The sequence below is a fragment of the Trichechus manatus genome, unplaced genomic scaffold, assembly GCF_000243295.1.
Source record: "Trichechus manatus latirostris isolate Lorelei unplaced genomic scaffold, TriManLat1.0 scaffold00048, whole genome shotgun sequence".
NCBI lineage: Eukaryota > Metazoa > Chordata > Mammalia > Sirenia > Trichechidae > Trichechus > Trichechus manatus.
In genome coordinates, this window is record NW_004443984.1 from 2825290 (window position 1) to 2845069 (window position 19780).

General features: G+C 48.0%; 2 protein-coding genes across 3 annotated transcripts; both read left to right on the plus strand.

The window, feature by feature from the left end:
* The first annotated feature begins 4110 nt into the window (after positions 1–4110).
* NR0B2 (nuclear receptor subfamily 0 group B member 2) lies at positions 4111–5866 on the plus strand. The gene is made up of 2 exons (XM_004377247.1): positions 4111–4651; positions 5625–5866. Exons 1-2 carry the CDS (start codon positions 4111–4113, stop codon positions 5864–5866), a joined length of 783 nt encoding a protein of 260 aa, XP_004377304.1.
* Positions 5867–10692: 4826 nt separating this feature from the next.
* GPATCH3 (G-patch domain containing 3) lies at positions 10693–19619 on the plus strand. 2 transcript variants are annotated; one of them, XM_023732080.1, is made up of 8 exons: positions 10693–13019; positions 14727–15148; positions 16708–16882; positions 17235–17294; positions 17879–18000; positions 18104–18231; positions 19015–19235; positions 19512–19619. In XM_023732080.1, the coding sequence occupies exons 1-7, from the start codon at positions 12569–12571 to the stop codon at positions 19229–19231; spliced, it is 1575 nt and encodes a 524-aa protein (XP_023587848.1). In that variant the 5' UTR covers positions 10693–12568; the 3' UTR covers positions 19232–19235; positions 19512–19619. The 2 variants fall into 2 exon arrangements, with proteins under 2 accessions (XP_023587848.1, XP_004377127.1); XM_004377070.2 differs by having other exon boundaries at positions 19015–19619.
* The last annotated feature ends 161 nt before the right edge of the window (positions 19620–19780 follow it).

Below are 19780 nucleotides of genomic sequence, written 5' to 3' on the forward strand. Positions count from 1 at the left end.
CCCTAATAGCAATGAACAGATGTTGGTTTCCAAACACAATTCTAGTGTCCAGATCATGATTTGTAAATACCATTCTCCTCTAAAAGACTGAATCAGAGCTCCCTGGAGTACTGATTGATCTCCAGGGATGGAGCTGGAGAACTAGTATCTTATATCAGAAAACAAAGAAGTTTTCAAAGAATGATGGGAACATGTCAGAAGGATGTAGACTTCAGCTTGAAAGTGCTCCCATTGGCCAAATCTATGACAATCTGAGCAACAAAATAATGATAATAGATTAGGAATCCCTGAGTGGTGCAAACGGTTAAGCGCTTGACTACTAGCTGAGAAAGGTTGGTGGTTGGAACCCACCCAAAGGTGCCTCAGAAGACAGGTCTGGCAATCTGCTTCCAAAAGATCACAGCCTTTAAAACCCTATGGAGCTGTTCTACTCTGCACACATGGGGTCGCCATGAGTCAGAATTGACTGGACGGCACAAACAACAACAATAACAGATTACAACTCACTGAATAAAATCGAGGCCATGAGTTCATACGGCTATAAATACGTACACACATGCATGCATGTGTTCAAAGCATGAGGTGGAATATCTACATAGTTTTGAAATATTCATTCATTACGGAGGGGAAAGGAGCAACTGCAGTAGAGAAGCCTGGCACACACCACCTTAATCAAGTGACCAAAGTGAATAGTGGACAAATGGAAGATGTACTGAGAAAGTGACCAAAGTGAATAGTGGACAAATGGAAGATGTACTGAGAAGAACATGGTATCACTTCTGTGATATTCCTGCTAAAGATGCATAACCTGAATCTAATCACAAGGATACTGGTGTTTCAGTGGTAGAATTCTTGCCTTCCATGCAGGAGACCCAGGTTCGGATCCCACCCAGTGCACCTCAAGCATAGCCACCACCTGTCTGTCAGTGGAGGCTTGTGTGTCGCTCTGACACTAAACAGGTTTCAGAGGTGCTTCCAGACTAAGATGCACTAGGTAGAAAGGACTGGGATCAACTTCCATAAACCAGCCAATAAAAACTTATGGACCACAGTGGTCAATCTTTAACTCATTATGGGGATGGCACAGGATCAGGCAGCCTTTTGTTCCTTTGTGCATGAGGTCATGATGAGTTGGGGGTTGACGGGAAGACAGCTCACAACAACAACAACAATCACAAGGAAACCTCAGACAAATCCAAATTGAGAAACATGCTTCAAAATAACTACTACTCTGCAAAAATGTCAGTCGTGAAAGGCCAGGAAAGACTGAGGGGCTGTTCCAGACTGACAGAGACTAAACAGCTATGACAAACAAATGCAGTGTAAGATTTTGGACTGAGTCCTCTCAGTGTAACAGATTTCACTGGGGTATTTAGTGAAATTTAGAAGTGGTTTAAGATTAGATGGTGATAGGGATTGAATTGTGTCCCCCAAAAAGATATGTTGAAGTTCTAACCCCGGTACCTGTGATTGTGACCTTGTTTGGAAACAGGGCCTTTGAAGGTGTCATCAGTTAAATTAACATGAGGTTATAGTGGAGTAGGGTGGGTCCTAATTCAGTCTGATGGGTGTCTTTATAAAAGAGAAGAAGAGACACAGTGAGACGGACAGTGGAAAGACTGCCTCGTGAAGATGAATTCACGCATCGAGGAACTCCTGGGGCTATACCAGAAGCTAGGAGAGACAAGAAAGGAACTTCCCCTAGGGGCTTCATACACCATGGCCCTGTCGACACCCTGAATTCGGGCTACTGAACTCCAGAACTGTGGCACAACTAATTTCTGTTCTTATAAATTACTCAATTTGTGGTGTGTTACAGCAGCCCTAAGAAACTAATACAGATGCTCAATGTTTAACATTAATTCCCTGATTTTTATGGTTTTATTGTGGTTTGTAGGAGAATGTATGTGGTTATTTCCTGATTCTGATGGTTATATTATAGGGAATTATGGGACATTCGATTGGCAAATTACTCTCAAATGGTTCAGGGGAAAAAACTTCCCTGTACTGTACTTGCAACTTTTGTGTAAGTCTGTGATTGTTTCGAAATAACAACAAATAAATTATTGACATGTGAAGAGGTGAGCAGAGTATATAGCTAAAAATTGTAGGCAAAAAATGTTGGAAATAGTGGTGATAGTTGTACAACGCTGCGGATGTAATTAGTGCCACTGAATTGTACACTTAAAATGGTTAAAATGGCAAATTTTATGTTATGTATATTTTAACACAATTTAAAAATACGTAGGCAGATATTATCAGGAAATTTGTTAACAAAAATATCTTGGTTTTCTCCTGGCTTTCTTTGTGTTTTCTGTCAGTTTATTTTAAATTTATAATTTGTAGTGATTTGTTTTCTCATGTTTAATATTCACATTCATATCTGATTTTCTGTTCTTTTCTTAAAGAGCATCCTGCAATTTGTATAAGCTTTAAGCCCCATAAAACCAGTATCCATCCCTGGCCATTCTTGCTACTGTTTTAAAGAGGAGGAAACTGAGGCACAGAGAGATGAAGTGATTTGCCCAAGGTCACTCAGCTAGGAAGTGATGAGGCAGGATTTGAACCCAGGCAATTTGAGTCCAGAATCTCCTTCAGTGGGATGCGGTGAGGATCCAGTGAGATAAAAGGACATGAAAGGAACTTTACGAATTCAGGGAACCAAGATTATTCACAATCAAATGGAAGATGTGTGCCTGTTTTTCTGCCGGTACTTAGTTCCTTAGTCAGTCACCCTACTGTATGCCAGAAACTGCTTGGAACTTGACATCCAGGATTTCACTTTGTCCTCACAGAAGCCCTGAAGGCAGGTATTATTGTCTCAGATGAGGCTCCTGAGGCCCACAGAGGCCACATAGCCAGAATGTGATGGAGCCAGGAGCAGGTGCCAAGACTGGGTGGTGCCAGCGCCTATGTCTCCCTTCCCAGGGTACCAGGCTGCCCTACACTGTGATAGCAAAAGGTTTGCCAGGCTGAGCTTGCCCAGGTCCAGGGATGTGACACAGGTGAGGACCTCCTCACCCCCTCCCACACCCCACGCCCCATTGTGAGACAGATGCCCAGGACAGAGGAGCTGTGTGGTGGGCAGGGCATCACCTGCGGACCCGGCAGCAGCAAGGTGCGTGCTCACCCCGGTAGCCACCAGCTCTGGTTGCGTGACTGGGCCAGTGGATGAAGGGAACAAACAAGGACTTTCGAGTCAGACAGATCTGGGCTCTGGACCTTCCTAGCTGCATGACCCTGGACAAGTGGCTTCACCTCTTTGAGTCTCAGAAAGTGAAAATCTTGCCTCATAAGGAAGTTGTGAATATTAGAGTGCAAAGTGCCTGGCACACAGTAGGTGCTTAGTAAACAGCAACCATGTTTCATTTTTAATCTGTGACGATTTAGCAGATGTGGCTTTTCAGGATCTCTGGGAATCCAGAGTGGGGAGAGGGAATTCGGAAGGACCATATTTCTGCAGGGCCCCCAGAGCTGGAGTTAAGGGAAGGGCCTCTAGATAGCACAGTGGGCACAGTCCTTCAGCCCCTCAGGGCCCTGGCTCCCTGCCCTGTTGCCTGTTTCTTACCAACAACAGGCGCAGGGCCCCAAGGTTAGGCAAACAAGCCAGTGATAAGACACTTCCAGGTTGGGCTTGCGTTCAAGGCTTGTCCAGCTCTAGGCTGGCTGCCTGGCTTAGTGAGGGCCCTGGTCTTGTGCGTACACAAGAGCAGGGCACCAGTAGGGACACCTGCCATGGTCGCCTGCTGATTGTGCACTTGAGGCCTTGGTGCCCTGGTACAGCCTGGGTTAATGACCCTGTTTATCCGCTTGAGTCACCCGATAAGGGGCAGTGGGGTCAGCTGGCAGGCGGCCTTATGCCCTGCACCAGCCCTTTCATTGACTGAAGTGATATCGCTGCCACGTGGAGCGCCCCCTGTGCCCCTCCCCCGCCACTTCCCCGCCAGTCCTGCCAGGGTCAGTGTGTGTGTGTTTTTTTTTCAATGAACATGATCCTGGAGTCAAGGTTGTCTGGGCGGTCCCCCCTCCCGCCCTGGGATATATAAATAGCACCCACAGCTCAGAGCAGAGGGCAGGACAGCTGGGAGGAAGAAGCAGCAGATCCCGACCATGAGCTTCAGCCAGCCAGGGGCCTGCCCATGCGGGGTTGCTGCAGGCCGCCCACCCATCCTGTATGCACTCCTGAGCCCCAGCCTCAGGGCCAGGCCCTCTGTCCCCCCAACCGATAGCCGCTGCCTGTGCCAGCAGCACAAGCCTGTCCGCCTGTGTACTCCCCACCGTACCTGCCGAGAGGCCTTGGATGTTCTGACCAAGATGGTGACCTTCCTTAGGAATCTGCCATCCTTCTGCCAGCTGCCCCCCCAGGATCAGCGGGGGCTGCTGCGGGACTGCTGGGGTCCCCTCTTCCTGCTTGGGTTGGCCCAAGACGCTGTGACCTTTGAGGTGGACGAGGTCCCGGTGCCCAGCATACTCAAGAAGATCCTGCTGGAGGAGCCCGGTAGCAGTGGCGGCAGTTGTCAGCTGCCTGACAGGCCCCAGCCCTCACTGGCTGCAGTACAATGGCTTCAGTGCTGCCTAGAGTCCTTCTGGAGCCTGGAGCTGGGGTCCAAAGAGTATGCCTACCTGAAAAGGACCATCCTCTTCAACCCTGGTGAGCTTCCAGACACTCCTGCAGGGGAGGGGGTCAAGGCTGGGAGGGAGGGGTGGATAAGGCCCATCCAGAGACGGCACCTTCCAAGGGCTTGACATCCTTTATCTCATTGGGTCCGAATGATCATTAAATACCCATCTCACAGAAGAGGCCCAGAGAGGCTAGGTGACTTCTTGAAGGTCACACAGCCAGGTAGGGGGAGGACAGGGATTGGGAACTTACATCTATTCACTCCAGAGACTGGCCTTTGTTATTCTGCCCCAAAATGTTTCGCTACCCTTAGGGAAGGCAGGAATGTGGGAGGTGAGAATGGGCAGATGCAGCTGTGTCTCAATCACATCTCCAGGGGCAGACTATGTAGTGAGTTTCTGAAGGTAGAACTCCACGGGTTCAGAAAAACCACATAGAGGGGAGGAACAAAGGGCGTGTCCTGGGGAGGGAGTCTTTGTGAAATTCAGCCAGGAGAGCAGCAGATAGAGATACCATTCTTTTAATCTGGAGAGCATCTGAGATGAGAGTTCCCTACCAAAGGGCCTCACAGAACGCTTAATGACAGTAATTATAATAATAGTAGTGAATGCTCATATTACACTTACTGTATGTTAGGCCCTGTTCTAAGGGTTTTACATACACTAGCTCATTTAAACCTCATAATAAGCCTGTGAAGTAGGTATTCTTACTTCCATTTTACAGATAGGGAAACTGAGGCTCCAAGATTAGGTAACTTGCCTAAGGTCACATAGCTTCTAAGTGATAGCACCGGGATTCAAATCCAAGCAGCTTTTAACCATTACTTTATACTGCCTCTCCATAAACGTATGGATGAATAAAATGAGAAATAAATAGAAGGAGGAGGTCATGGTGGGGCCTCCAAGGCTGAGGAAAGGCGGCAGTGGGTGTCTGCTAGTAGCCTCGCCCTTTGGTGGCTGGGAGTGGGGTGTTCACCAGCCCTCTTCACCCTATCTGCCCACAGATGTTCCAGGCCTCCATGCCCCTTCCCACATTGGATACCTACAGCAAGAGGCTCATCAGGCACTGTGTGAGGTCCTGGAGCCCTGGTGGCCAACAGGCCAAGGCCGATTGGCCCGCATCCTCCTTATGGCCTCCATCCTCAAGTCCATTCCACCTGGCCTGCTTGGGGAGCTCTTCTTTCGCCCTATCATTGGAGATGTCGACATGGCTGGCCTCCTGGAGGACATGCTTTTGCTGAGCTGACCTGCTGCGGCCTAGGCGGAGATCAGGTGTAGGCTGGACAGAGGTTAGCAGCACTGACTCAGCCTGGCTGTCCCCAGGAGTGACCTGGTGCTCCTGGAAGGGGCAAGCCTGTACAGACAGCAAGCTGGGCCTGGTCCAGCCAGATGCGCTATGGGGCCCTCACTCAGCCCCACCAGGCGTTGGACTTCTTTGGTTTGGACCCAGTGCTCTAGCTGTCTGGCTGACCCTTGGTGGTTCCCAGAGCTTCTGGCCCAAGACTACTGTCCCCTCTGGGATGAGGACAGAAACTTAGGCTGCTCATTGGGCCAAAAGTCTACCAACTTTGTACAGAACTCACTTAACTTATTGGTTTTTATAATAAAAAGTTGTGACACCCTCGGAGTCTGATACTGTAGTTTGTGCATATGGAAGGGACCATCTCACCTCCAGGGCCCATCCTGCCCCTTTCAAAGGGAGTCCAAGGAGAAGGAGCCATAAGGGGTGCAGGAGTTGTGCCTTGGGAAATTGGGGTATTAATTTTTCAGGATGGGGTGATGATTTCATTTCTGGGAAGGAGATTTATTTTGCCTCTGGGTCTGAACTCAGGGACAGGATTAGTTCACAGCCCTCTCACCTCCTTTCTTTTATCCTTGGAGGGAGGGGGCTTCTCCCCCATCCCCAAACCCTCACTGACCCCTTCTCTGGTCCTCACCCTCTACAGGCTCCCACTCACCTCAGTGAGAGTCTGAGCACAGCCAATCAGGAAAATGAAGCAGCCCATTCCCAAACTGAAACAGACAAGGCCACTGGAATTTCTGTAGCTTAGAATAATTCACTTTCCCCATTCCTGAAGCTAATGGGAGAGGGTGATCCATTTCTCTCCCAGTGGGTGGAGGGAAGGGGCCCTAGGGCTGGCCTGGCAGCTGCTTGGAGGAGAAGACAGACCGACGGTTAGCTGGCCCACAATATAGTACAGTCATTTGTTGTTGTTGTTGTCGTTGTTAGGTGCTGTCGAGTTACTTCTGACTCATAGTGACCTTACAGGACAGAGTAAAGCTGCCCCATAGGGTTTCCAAGGAGTGGCTGGTAGATTTGAACTGCTGACCTTTTGGTTAGCAACTGAGCTCTTAACCACTGCACCACCAGGGTCCAAGGTATAGTCATACAGGTGGCTAAAAATCTGCATCACTTCCATGACAGTTGGCTCAAAGCCACTGCCCTGAGCCCCCTTCAATTCCCTTCAACTGTGCCTCTGCCCCAGCCCCTCTCCTGGGATATTCCTCCCAGACATTCCCACTGTCCCGCAACTAGAGGAGCAACACTTGACATAGCCATGGCCTCCGGGACTGCTCCGCTCAGAGCCAAGGCTTGTGTCTGTTCTGATTGGTCGATGTCTGTGCCTCACGGTTTGTTAAATATTTTGAATATCACCCCTGGATCAGGGTGACTGACCTGCAGGGTGGGCAAAAGGGATGATAACACACAAGCCTATAGACCCCCTTTCAGGTGTCTTCCTTTCTCCAGCAATAGGGCCTGCCCTGACCAGGCCCCACCCCACCCCCCTCACCACCACAGTCTGGATTCTTCTCACGGGGGGCCAAGTTAATTATTGTTCAACAAAAGGTCATTCACTTGGAGACAACAATCTAGGAGTTGGCACCCAGCCAGTATAGGGACCATAGCTGGACTGGCCATGTAGCCGATATGGGCACCAGTGCCAGTAGCAAGGGCACCTCTGTCCCTTACCCAACCACCCATTCACAACTCAGACATCCAGACAGAGAAAGAAACACACAACTCAGGCCCCACAACAAAGATACACACAACTCAGACCTACAACTCTGACACACACAGTAAGACTACCACTCAGACATACCTACACAGACCCATAAATCAGACTCCCACCCACCTGAAATGCACAGCCCAGATCCACTCAGTTAGGGACATACGGCAGATGCTCACCCAAGCCAGACAGTCACACATACACCCTGCTCTGAGGGTGGGGCACACAACAGGACATATCCTCAAACAAGGGAATGTTCTTTGTCATCAGTATGTAACAGTAAACGGGAAAGCGCTCCCCAAAGGAGGTAGACCTATGTCTGTACATTTTCAGGGTCCTTCCAGAACCTGGAAATCCAGGCCAAACTGCTCTGCCTGCCATCTGAGGCCTCAACTAACCAATGAGCCCCTTTCCCCACGGTGACTCCAACATCTGCCCTCCTCTCAGCCAGGCCATGCCTTGCTTAACAACTCCACCTAGAAAGTGCCCTCCCCGCAGCGAGGACCTAACCAAATCCCCAAAGTGAAGCATCCTCTGGAACCCAGAACAAGCCCTGCACCAACCCCACTCCCCATCAGATTGCCCAGACCTCAGGCTCTCAGCCGTCTCTCCCTGGCCTACCCTCTACAGTCGTCTGGTTCATACTACCCCATCTAATCTCGCAGACTTCTGAGGTCACTCTTTCAAGAGCATAAGCCTTGTTCCCCAGTCAGCTGTCAGGGCTGAGGTCCACTTGCTTTTTTCTCTTCTAACACCCCATTCTGGACACACAGAAGGAAATTGGTTCAAGTTTCTTAAACAGAATTCTAAAGTTCATGGAGTCAAATTGAGTAGATTCAGGGACTTTGGGTCATTCTGTATCTTTTATGCCCTTCATCATCTGCCCTGTTAGTTAGCTGCTGCACCTCTCTGAATCCACAGGCTGACTCTTCCTGCCCCACCACTCTCTTCCTCTAGCCTTAATCAATCTCTACAAAGCAGTCCTCTCCCCTCCCCACCCTAGCCTTCTTTCTTCAACTTACTCAGTTTCCATCATCCACATAGCTTCCTTTACTGACTTTACCTTGCTCCTTTCCAAATTTCTTCCCTCCCCCTCCACAAGGTTGGGGACCTATACTCCTGTCTGTTTCTTGTTTGTATCTCTGTGTCACTCCCTGTGCCCTACCCCCAGACCTTGTGCTAGGAACATAAAGATAAATATAGCAAAACTGAAGAGACAATTATGCTACAATACAATAAGGGCAATAATGGTTTCTCCATGAGACTGAAGGCTCCCAAAGGTGGTTGACTCTGTCTCCATTATCAGTGGCTCCTGGGGGTGGGATCTGTGTCTCCTCTCCCAGGGAGGGCAGAGGGGGACACAGGCTCAGACAGGGTATGTTACTCAAGGTTCTGGGTTGATACTGCCTGCCTTGGGATTCAAACACAGGCCTTTGTGATACTGGAGGCTGGGCTTTCACCACCAGCCCAGGCTGAAGTGAATCGTGGTGGAGATCAGGCAGTCTGGAGCCAGCTCAGCCACTGTTTACTGACCGTCTACCTCTCAGCCAGGATAGAGGCCTCCAGCCCCGGCCAGGGATGACTCGTTGGGAAGCAGGAGTGTAGCTGTGGCTCTGGGTCAGCCTCAAGTACCTTATTATTGCCACTGTTATCTCTACCTTCATTAGCCAAATCATCGACTGCTTATTAAGCAGGCTGTCAGTTAGCTGACGTGTGTGGTGCCCTGCACAGACACACCCTGCCCTTGGAGCATTCACATTCTAGAATCAAAAAGCCAACCCCGACTAGCCTCCCTCCATTCTTTCTATCACTCAACGTCTCTTGACGTCCACTTGCACCAGACTCTGTGCTAGATGCCGGGGACACAGAATAAAAAAGGCACGGTCCCTGCCCTCTTAGAACTCCCTGTCTGTGGCAAAGGAAGACACATAAGTGATTATAGCAGAATGATCTGAACTGTGATAGAGGGACGTACAATCGGCAACAGGAGCACAGAAGAGAAAGTGGTTAAATCTTCCTGAAGGTGAGAAAACGCTTCATTCAAGTGACGACTGGTTTGAGCTAAAGAGGATTATTAGGGGTTTGCCAGGCAAATCAAGGATAGGCATTCCAGATAGAGGGAACGATATGCACAAAGGCACAGAAGCGTTAGAGAGCAAGTGACCCAGGGAAGCAAGAAATGAGCCTGGGGAGGTGCACAAAGACCACATCGAGAAACAAGGCAGCAGAGAAGAGAAATCCCAATGAAACTGGCGGAGTGACAAGAATAATGTCTCCAGGGAATGCGGGTTAACAAAGGGGACCTTCCATTCCTGGCAGGGCATGTCCAGAGGAGACCCCAGCCTGTCAGCTGCTCACTCTGGGTAGCTACCAAACAATAACCAGCTCACATGTATTCAGAGCTGTGTTCTAAATAGTTAGAAGGATTATGTTATTTAATTCTCACAACTATGTGCTGTTAGTACTATCATCACCTCCATTTTATATGTGAAGAAATTGAGGCACGATTGAACAACTGGTTCAAGATCACACAGCTAATAAGTGGCAGCACCAGAATTTTAACTGAAGTGGTCTGGCTTCAGGGCCCACACTCTTAAACACCACGCTATGCTACATTTTTAAAAGTCAGGGATGGACAACTAGAGAATAAACACCACCTAGACGCCTTCTCCTCTCCATCCCATTATAAGGTAGAATGAGAGTGAAAATGAAATCTTGGTTTCTTTTGAGTTTAGGTTATTGATGAGAAATCTGGCCTGTGTGTTCCCCCAGGGAAGTGGCCCCACTTTCCCTGAATAGCCTGGATAGAGTCCCCAGCCACACGGAAGGGTGCATCCCCATGTTAGTTCCAGGGATGTTCATTCTGTCAGTGAGGATTTATTGAGAGTCTACTATGTAACAAGCATCATTCTAGGTCCTGGAAATTTAGCTCCACAAATGGGGAAGGACCCATAAACGAACAACTTCTTGGGTCATCTAACAGCTTCTCCAGAGAACATCATCTTTATTTTGGACTATATTGTCTGCTCTATAGCATTTATTTTTCAATTTCCAGATTTCTGTAAACTTAGTTTAAAGTAAACTTTTTCTGTACAACATACAGGAAAGTATACATATCCTAACTGTATAGCTTGATGAATTATCATAAAATGAACACACTCCTGTAACCACCACCCGGCTCAAGAAATAGAGCATTAGCAACACCCCAGAAACCCTGCCACAACTACACTGTTCCTCCTCTCCACAGGTCACCACCGCCCCTAGTTTCTAACACCATAAATGATTGCCTGTATGGAACTTTATATAAATGGTATCACACTGCATGTACTCCTTTGTATTTGGCTTCTTTCACTCAACATTATGCCTGTGAGATTCATTCTATTGCTCTGTGTAGCAGTAATCTATTCACTTTCATTGCGGTAAAGCATCCCTTATACCACAATTTATCCATTATACTGTTGATGAAAATATTTGGGTTGTTTCTCATTTTGGGCTATTATAAATAATTCTTCTAGGATCATTCTTGCATAGGTCTTTTGGTGCACAGTTGTATGCAGTTATTTTGCTATCAAACAAGAACTGGAATTAATGAGTCATAGAATGTATGTTCAACTGTAGTAGATTTTGCCAAGTTTCCAAAGTGATTGTACCAATTTGCACTATTACCAGCAGATCTATAGCACATTTAAAATCCATGTATGATGTTGTTCCTATCCATAACTACCCAGCCACCCATTAAAACTTTTTTTTTTTAAATTCATTTTATGGTTGTATATTTGTGATCACTACAAAGTAACCACTTGCTTTATGGCTTTTCAAAATACAAGTTATATTTCCCTTTTAGGATAGTTTTTATTAAATGTTGAGTAAAACAAAAATATTTATAAAATATATGTAAAGTATAAGGAGTAACAGTACAACAAACCCTCATCATTGTTTCATAGAACATTATTACCATTAACTTCGAAGTTTCTTCTCTAAACCCATCACTTCCCCCCAGAGATAGTCACTACACTGAATCTTGGGTTAATCTAATCATTCCTTTGCTTTTCTTTATGGTTTTACAACATATTTATTTATGTATCCCTAAAAAATATTTTTAGTTTGCATTTTTGAACTTTATAAAATGGAGTAAGTCTGCATGTATTTTGCGACTTGCTTTTTCACTCAATATCATGTATCTGAAATTATTAGTACTAAATGCCAATTTTTTGCACTGCAGCTATGAACATTCATCTGAAAGTCTTCTGATAAACATGTGGGTGAAAGATATGTGTACCTTAAGTTTTACAAGATAATGCCAAATTGTTTTCCAAAGCGGTTGCACCAGTTTGCGCGCACACCAACGGTACATGAGAGCTCCAGTTGCTCCACATCGTCACGGACAGTTGAGGACTTTTTAATTTTTGCCAAGTTGGTGGCTGTGAAGTAGGTCTCATTGCATTTCCTTAATCATTAATGAGGCTGAGAAACTTTTCATCGTTAATTAGTCGCGCGTGTTTCCTGTTCTGTGAGGTGTCTTCGGCCCATTTTTCTACTTGCGTTTTTCTTTCTGATTTGTGGGAGTTCAATATGTTTTGGAAGAATAAATGGCTGAAAAGGTCCTGAAATTAGGAAGAACTGAGATCAGCTTTGGGAAATCCCCAAAAGCGAATCTTAAAAAATTGCCCCTCCCGCAGGCTTCTTAGTTGATTCTCATTACAGCCTTATGAAAGCCCTTTATAATCTCATTTCTCAGGTGAGTTCTTCCATCCTCGCCAGTTTCCCCCTGTGGGAAAAGCGCCCGGACGTAGTCTCCGGATCCGTCCCAGCTACAGGTTCCAGATCGAAACAGCAGCGAACCAATAGCAGATCTCAAAGTACTGCTGCGCAAGAAACCGCACTGCAGCGCACGATGTTCTCGCGATACTTGGCACGAGGCGATCATGTGACAACCCAAAATGGCGACCCCCAGCGAGGCGGAGGAGGAGGAGACCTTTTACTTGGTAGTAAGTGGTATTCCCTCGGAGTTGCGCTCGGCCCAGTTACGGAGCTACTTTAGCCAGTTCCGGGAACAACGCGGCGGTGGCTTCCTCTGTTTCCACTATCGGCATCGGCCTGAGCGGGCCCCTCCTCAGGCTGCTTCCAACTCTTCCCTAGCACCCATCGATCCTGCCGCTGAGGGCCAGGTTCTTGCTCAGACTTCGGCCGCCGATTCCCGTGCTCTCTCCGCCCGGGACTCGGCACCGGTCCAGACCCGCACCTGCTGCTGCGTCATCTCGGTACGGGGGGCGGCTCAGGCCCAGAGATTTCTTCGCATGTACTCGGGCCGCCAGTGGCTGGATTCTCAGGGGTCTTGGCTGCCCGGTCGCTGTCTCATTCGCAGACTGCGACTACCTACCGAGGCATCAGGTATGAGTGAGAAAGACAATAGCCGGGGACAATGGCTTCTGGAACAGAAACACCTTTCCTGGGGGTAATAAGGATAAATCACGCTTTCTGGTTCTGACTCATTAAGAGTTTAGGTCATTTCTTTTATTTCTGGACAGAGCTTCAGGCTCAACTGAACTTTAGTGTAACTGTAAAATAAAATGGTAGTGGTAGCATCAGAACCTGTGTTAACTTCAGGGGGGATAACGCGAATCAAGATCAGCCTAAGGCTGATCCCTATGAGGTGGAAGTCAAACATACCTCCACTCCCCAACCTTTTTACCAATTTTGACACCATTCATCCCTCCCACGGCACTCCCTATTTCTCTTATGAACTCGATAATCTGTTGCAGTGGCCACAGAGAACTCACAGACCATACTTAGAGTTAAGTGGTGTGTTAAAGAAGTAACAGGATACAACTTGGGATCAGGATCAACAGGCTACAACTTAGGATCAGGATCAGGAAGCATTTAGGCAAGGTCTGGAAGGTTCTCCTGAAGTGGAGAGGACATCCTTCCTTCTTCAGTGCAGGAAAGTTCTCTCTGCTCCTCTCCACTGTGCAAGCAAGCAAGTCCTTCTCTCTGCAAAGTATGCCCCCCTCTGAGCAGGCCTCCTCTCAGCCCACCCTCTCTCAGCCTTGCAGGGATCCTTTCAGCCTTCTCAGGACAGGCCTCTCTGCCTTCTGCCTCCCTCCCGTCACCACCGACTCTGAGGCAGGGCTCCTTCTGGGCCTGTCAATGCTGGCTCTGCCACTGGGCTGCTTCTGGGCCTCTTGCCGTCTTCAGTGTTACAACCCTTGACCTGTGTTACAGCTCTTTTAGGAGGTTCTTTGCTTCCTCTCTCTCTGCTTTTTCTCTGTTCTTGCCTCTTTTGCCTTTTCTCTGTTCTTGCCTCTTTTGCCTTTTCTCCTTTCTGCCTACCAACCTCTGTGTGTTTGGCTGCATATATAAGCAAACCTCCTGGTCAATTTCAAGGCATGACCCTCTTGGTAGGCCACAGACACTTCATTTGCATAGTAGGCTATAGTCACTTCATTTACTTAAGTATATTGACCAATCACACAGGAGGCTACAGCCCAGGCCAGACAAAAAGTATCAAACTACAAGCTGTTTACAGTTTACACAGGAAATGTCAATCAACCTGGACAAAAGTAAAGTTAGAGAACTAGGGCAAACGTAACTCATTGAGGCTTAAGGGAAGAATCTCTTAAGCTGTTTTTCCAAAGAACCAGGGCAAAAGGCCACATAAAGGAACTCATTTCACCACAGTGATGCAGGGAAAAAAAAAAAAGGGAGAGAGGCTTATTCAGATGATCTTCCATTTCCCAATTTATTGAGTCATTTGCAAACACATAGAGCTGTGAAAGCCCATGAAACTTTCAGGACATGTTAAATCATTTAGTGTGGCTGGAATACATGGTATGAGGGTGTGAAAGGGGTGGGAGTTGGTGGCAGTTGAGACTTGAAAGGTCAGCAGGAACCAGGCCTGGAAAAACTTGTGTGTTGGTCCGAGGTGATGAAAAATGGCATGAAATTGCTAGGTGGGTTTGGCCAGGGAGGGGAGGAGGGGACTCTGGAAAGAGGAAAACGGTGTTAGGCTAAAGGATTTAAACTTTGACCAATTTCTGGCCCGAGTGTTGCTGGAGGCTTCTGGGTTTCAAGATCCATTCTTCTTCCTTCCTTCCCAAGATTTGGGCTCCTTTCCCTTCAAGACCCGGAAGGAGTTGCAGAGTCGGAAGGCCAAGAGTGAAGCCTTCACCCTGGCTGACCTGAGACAACTGCCAGAGCTGAACCCACCGGTGCTGATGCCCAATGGAAATGTGGGGACTCCCCTGCGGGTCTTTTTGGAGTTCATCCGGGCCTGCCGCCTACCCCCCCGGATCATCACCCAGCTGCAGCTCCAGTTTCCCAAGACAGGTTCCTCCCGGCGTTATGGCAATGTGCCCTTCGAGTACGAGGACTCAGAGACTGTGGAGCAGGAAGAGCTTGTGTACACAGCAGAGGGCGAGGAAATACCCCAGGGAGCCTGCCTGGTAGCTACACCAGCCAGCCCTTGTGGAGAGCCAGAAGAAGAGGATAAGGAGGAGGAAGAAGAGTCTAACTCAGATGATGTGAGTATAATGAGGCACCTATCCTTGCTGACAGCTTGGAGAGGCCAGAGCATTAAGAATACCAAGCTTCAACTGTAAATTACAAGAGTTCTTAGTTAACCTGGGGTCCAAGGAGCGTTCTGAGGAGCATGAGAACTCCCTGACGTTGACTGTAAAACTGCATTTGCATGTACATATATGCATTTCTTTAGGAAGAACGTCCACAGCATTTATCAGAAGATTCTCAAAGGGGTCCTCTTTTCATTCCTTCAGAAGGAATGTAAAGAGAGTCCCTTTTCATAACGGAAAACCTACCAACCAAGATATGTGCAATCACTTCTCTAAGACCATCTAAGGAAGCAGAGACAGAGCTGAGATGTGAAGTCAGTCCCCCTCACTGCTTCTGTAACCCCTATGTGCTTTCATCTTGTAGTTGAGAAGTCACTTCTAATTTTCTGACCTTGAGGCTGTGGATTGAACACTAGCCTCCACTCTTACTTTCTTATCAATGAAGTAGACATTTTTTCCACCCCTTTCTCTAAACTTGGTTGTCCATCCATAAAAATCAGGTGAGCTGTGATTTGTTGGGAAAGTTTTTTTGTGCACACTCTAAATAAAAATAGCGCATCCATGTCTTCAAAGTTCCCAGTGCAGCGTTGCTAATACATTTGGACTACATCCTTAGTGTGGTACTGCCTTGACTTTTTGCCAGCACCTGGTCTGTAGCAGTGATTCTGAGGCCTCTTAGGAATTTAACTGGGACAGGGGCCCACACAGTTTTGAGCCGAAGTTATCCCATTATTCCACAAGTCCAGTCAAGCAATTGTACGCCAGGAGCTTGTGCAGGATTCCAAAGACACTAAGGCCTATTTCCTGCCCTCAAAAAGCCTAAAATCTCCCTAAAGAGAGTACCAGCACCTGGAGAGGCTGCATGGTATGGTGACCTCAGTCTGAACACAGACTCTGCCACTCTTTTGACGTGCTGTCTTGAGCAAATCGCTATTTCTCTGAAGCTAGGTTTTCTCATCGGCAGAATGAGAGTAATGGTACTTATCTCACACAGTTGTTAGGATGATTAAAGGAGTTAAGTTATGTGAAGGGGAAGCCACACAGTAGACAGTGTTTTTGTTCCTTCTCCTTTCTTTGTAAAATAATGTGTAAAGGACTAAACAGTACATACTGATTACCACTGAGTTGTTCAGAGACCAGTGAGAGCACTGTGGGCCTGAGTGTAGGTGGGCTTCATGTAGACTGTAGGACTTAAGGATGAGGAGGATTTAACTAAGTGGAGAAGAGGAAGGCAGATATTTCAGGCAGGGGAACAATGTAGCCAAAAGTGCAGAGACAGGAATGAGTCAGGCTTGTGGGGGGAAAGGGAAAAGTATGTTGAGAAACAAGGGATGGAGATATTTTGAGCACGGCCTCCAGTGCCAAATACGTACTGCTTCTCAGAGAAATTTGAAGGCATGGAGCCAAGGGCCCAGCCTCACATGACTCCTGTGCTCCGAGCATCCCTCCTCCTGGGCCTGAGGTCAGGAAGCTAGACCAGCAGGTCACCTGTCCTGTCCCACCTTCCCCAGGACGATGACCGGGGTGAGGAGTGGGAGCGGCATGAAGCGCTGCATGAGGATGTGACCAGGCAGGAGCGTACAACTGAGCGGCTCTTTGAGGAGGAGATTGAGCTCAAGTGGGAGAAGGGTGGCTCTGGCCTGGTGTTCTACACTGACGCCCAGTTCTGGCAGGAGGAAGAAGGAGGTAATGCTCACAACCAGGCAAGGACATTGCACCCAGACAATGCCTGCTGCATTCTCTTGGGGTTCTCTGTTCCATGTGGTGGATTCCCTGGTAGTGAGCCCAAACAAAAGCTAAGGAAGCGGTTTACCTTTACTATTTATGAGAGAATAATCATCCTTTTTAGGGGTAGGGGAGATCAGTGGGGTGGAAGGAAAATACCCACCCCAATTCTGAATGACCCTCCTCCCAGAGAAGAGATTTAAAAATACAAGCAAAAGCCCCAAATTCTAGAACATGTATCTAACTCTATATTTAGCTCTCAACAGAACTGAGTCCTTAGCGCACTCCTCTGGATGCTTTTATGTCTCTGCAGACTTTGATGAACAGACAGCTGATGACTGGGACGTTGACATGAGTGTGTACTATGATAGAGGTAATGGGCCAGAGGTTATAGTACTGGGAGGCAGAACTGGTGACCGGGCCTTGTGTCACATTGTAAGACCTGCATAGCAGGGACTGAGATGGGGTAGGGAAGGGGCCATCCCTTTGGGTAGTCCACTGAAAGGGTTTCTCTTAAAACCAGACATCTCTAGTTGGGTGTATTCAGTGCTGATTGTGGGCAGAGCCTCATAAGCTTTGTGGAAGAGGAAGAACATATGGGGAGAGCCCTCAGGGAGCTCTGGGTCTGATCGGCAAGCCCTGGAAGAGTGGGATGGTCAAGAGCCCAAGCTCTGGTTAAGAGTTGCGATTATGGAGTCAAAACCAACTGAGTTCTAATACCAGCTCTGTCATTTGCTGGCTTTATGACTTCTCTTCACCACAATTTCCTCATCTATAAAAGAGTGGAGACATAGTTCCTACTCTTGGCCAGCTCCCAGGCTAATGAGCAAGATAAGGTAATATAACAGAGCTCCATAAAAATGAAAAAGTAAATCTTGTGAGGGCGTTCTAGAAACCTGCTTTTCCCTGCCTTCTGATGAGAAGAACCCTCTCCCAAACTGGGTTCTGGTTTCTCAGATGGTGGAGACAAAGATGCCCGAGACTCTGTCCAAATGCGTCTGGAACGGAGACTACGAGATGGCCAGGAGCATGGTTCCATGATTGACCGCCAGGTGGGCACTTTTGAGCGCCACACCAAGGTGAGCATTGTGCCAACTCCATTGACCCCTCTTTTTTCTTTCCCTACCCTCATTCCTTCCCTTCCCCCGCAAGAGCCTTGTCTGAGTCTTGTCTCTTCTGCAGGGCATTGGGCGGAAGGTGATGGAACAGCAGGGCTGGGCTGAGGGCCAGGGCCTGGGCAGCAGATGCTCGGGGGTGCCCGAGGCCCTGGATAGTGATGGCCAGCACCCCAGATGCAAGCGTGGATTAGGGTGAGTGTGGCCGAGGGGCTTCCCTGGGGGCCTGAGCCAGCCTTTCAGCTGTACCTTGGTTTCCATCTTCTCACTGGTTTTGGGATGGGTGCCGGGGACTGCTGGAGGAACTTCAAAACAGAGTTAGAAGGAAAAAGTAGGTCTGGCACTTTGTCATTTTTTTAGACCAAGCTTTAAGGCTTAACAATACAGCAGTCCCTGGGTCCAGCTTACAGACAACTTGTACTTGCCCTTTAGTGTTATGTAAATTTGCCCTCACTTTGAAACGATTGAACCAACCCCTACTGCAACAAATCCTTCATCATAATCACCTTCACTGGCTGCACGTGCAGCTTTTAGATCATTGAAAAGGCTTTGAGCCTCTTCTCCCACTAAGGTAAGGCTGAATAAGAACTGTATGCTCCTGTTACTGACTTACAAATTCGAGGCAGTTAGGAATAGATCTCATTCATAACCCTGGGACTGCCTGTATTATTGATTCCTTTTGAGAGTCATTCCCCCTGCCCCTCAGTTTGAGAAGTTTGGACTTGATTTAATGTGATTGCCATTAGGGAGTCACTGATAGTCCTTGAGCAGAGTGGTGACAGAACGAAAGCAGTATGCGAGGCTTGGATGCTGGCACTGTTAATGGATAGATGAGGGAGCTGAAGAATGAAGATCCAGATTTAAAGGTTCTGCCTTTGGGACAAACCAGATATGTTGTAGTTACTTCCCTGTCCCTTCCTTTTCCCTTTACTGGGGTCTGAGAGAAAGCAGCCCTCTCACTGGGACTTCTTTATCCAGGTACCATGGAGAGAAGCTCCAGCCACTTGGGCAACTGAAGAGGCCCCGTGGAACTGGCTTAGGGCTCATCTCCACCATCTATGATGAGCCCCTGCCCCAGGACCAGCAGGAATCACTGCTCCGCCGCCAGCCACCCACTAGTATGAAGTTTCGGACAAATATGGCCTTCGTGAGGGGCTCCAGCTGTGCCTTGGACAGTGCCTCAGAGCCCGATTAACAAGGTCAGGGGCTTCCTTGGTCAGGATCACTCATAACTGCAGGATCACTCATCTCTGCCCAGCTTTATCTACCACTTAGAAAGAAGTCGCTGCAGCAGACAGAATGCAGCTTGTTCAGGGTGCTTTGTTCTCAACTTGCCTTCTGGTTCTCTACCTCAAGGGCATTTTTTTAAAAAGCCCCCTATCCGCCCCTTTGATATTAGGGCTTTTACTGATCGCTCCTCATTGGTCTTCTAACCCTAGTCCCTCCGTTTGCGCTTGCCCCCTTTGCCTCCCCAGTACTTTGAAAAACTGGATTGACCAAGGTTATCAGCATACCCTTCCTTGAGGGCTGTGAAGAAGCCCACAAAGAGAATTAAAGGGAACCGGATGCGGAAGAGGATTTGTGGGCCGGGAAGAGACAAGTCTTGGGGCGTCCACTGCCTCTAGCCCTCTCTGGGACCAGACAGATGAGAATCCGCGGAAGGAGGCCCAGGCGTGCGCCGTAGAGGGAGAATAAAGAAGTTTATGACTAGATTTTTCTGTTTTCTAATTTGGGCCTGGAGGAA

Excerpts from the sequence above, each read along its gene's own strand:
- NR0B2 (XM_004377247.1), top strand. The coding sequence starts at position 4,111 with ATGAGCTTCAGCCAGCCAGGGGCCTGCCCATGCGGGGTTGCTGCAGGC. Across the intron at positions 4,652-5,624 it reads GACCATCCTCTTCAACCCTG|ATGTTCCAGGCCTCCATGCC; the intron begins GTGAGCTTCCAG and ends ATCTGCCCACAG.
- GPATCH3 (XM_004377070.2), top strand. The coding sequence starts at position 12,569 with ATGGCGACCCCCAGCGAGGCGGAGGAGGAGGAGACCTTTTACTTGGTA. Across the intron at positions 15,149-16,707 it reads AAGAGTCTAACTCAGATGAT|GACGATGACCGGGGTGAGGA; the intron begins GTGAGTATAATG and ends CACCTTCCCCAG. Across the intron at positions 18,001-18,103 it reads CTTTTGAGCGCCACACCAAG|GGCATTGGGCGGAAGGTGAT; the intron begins GTGAGCATTGTG and ends TCTCTTCTGCAG.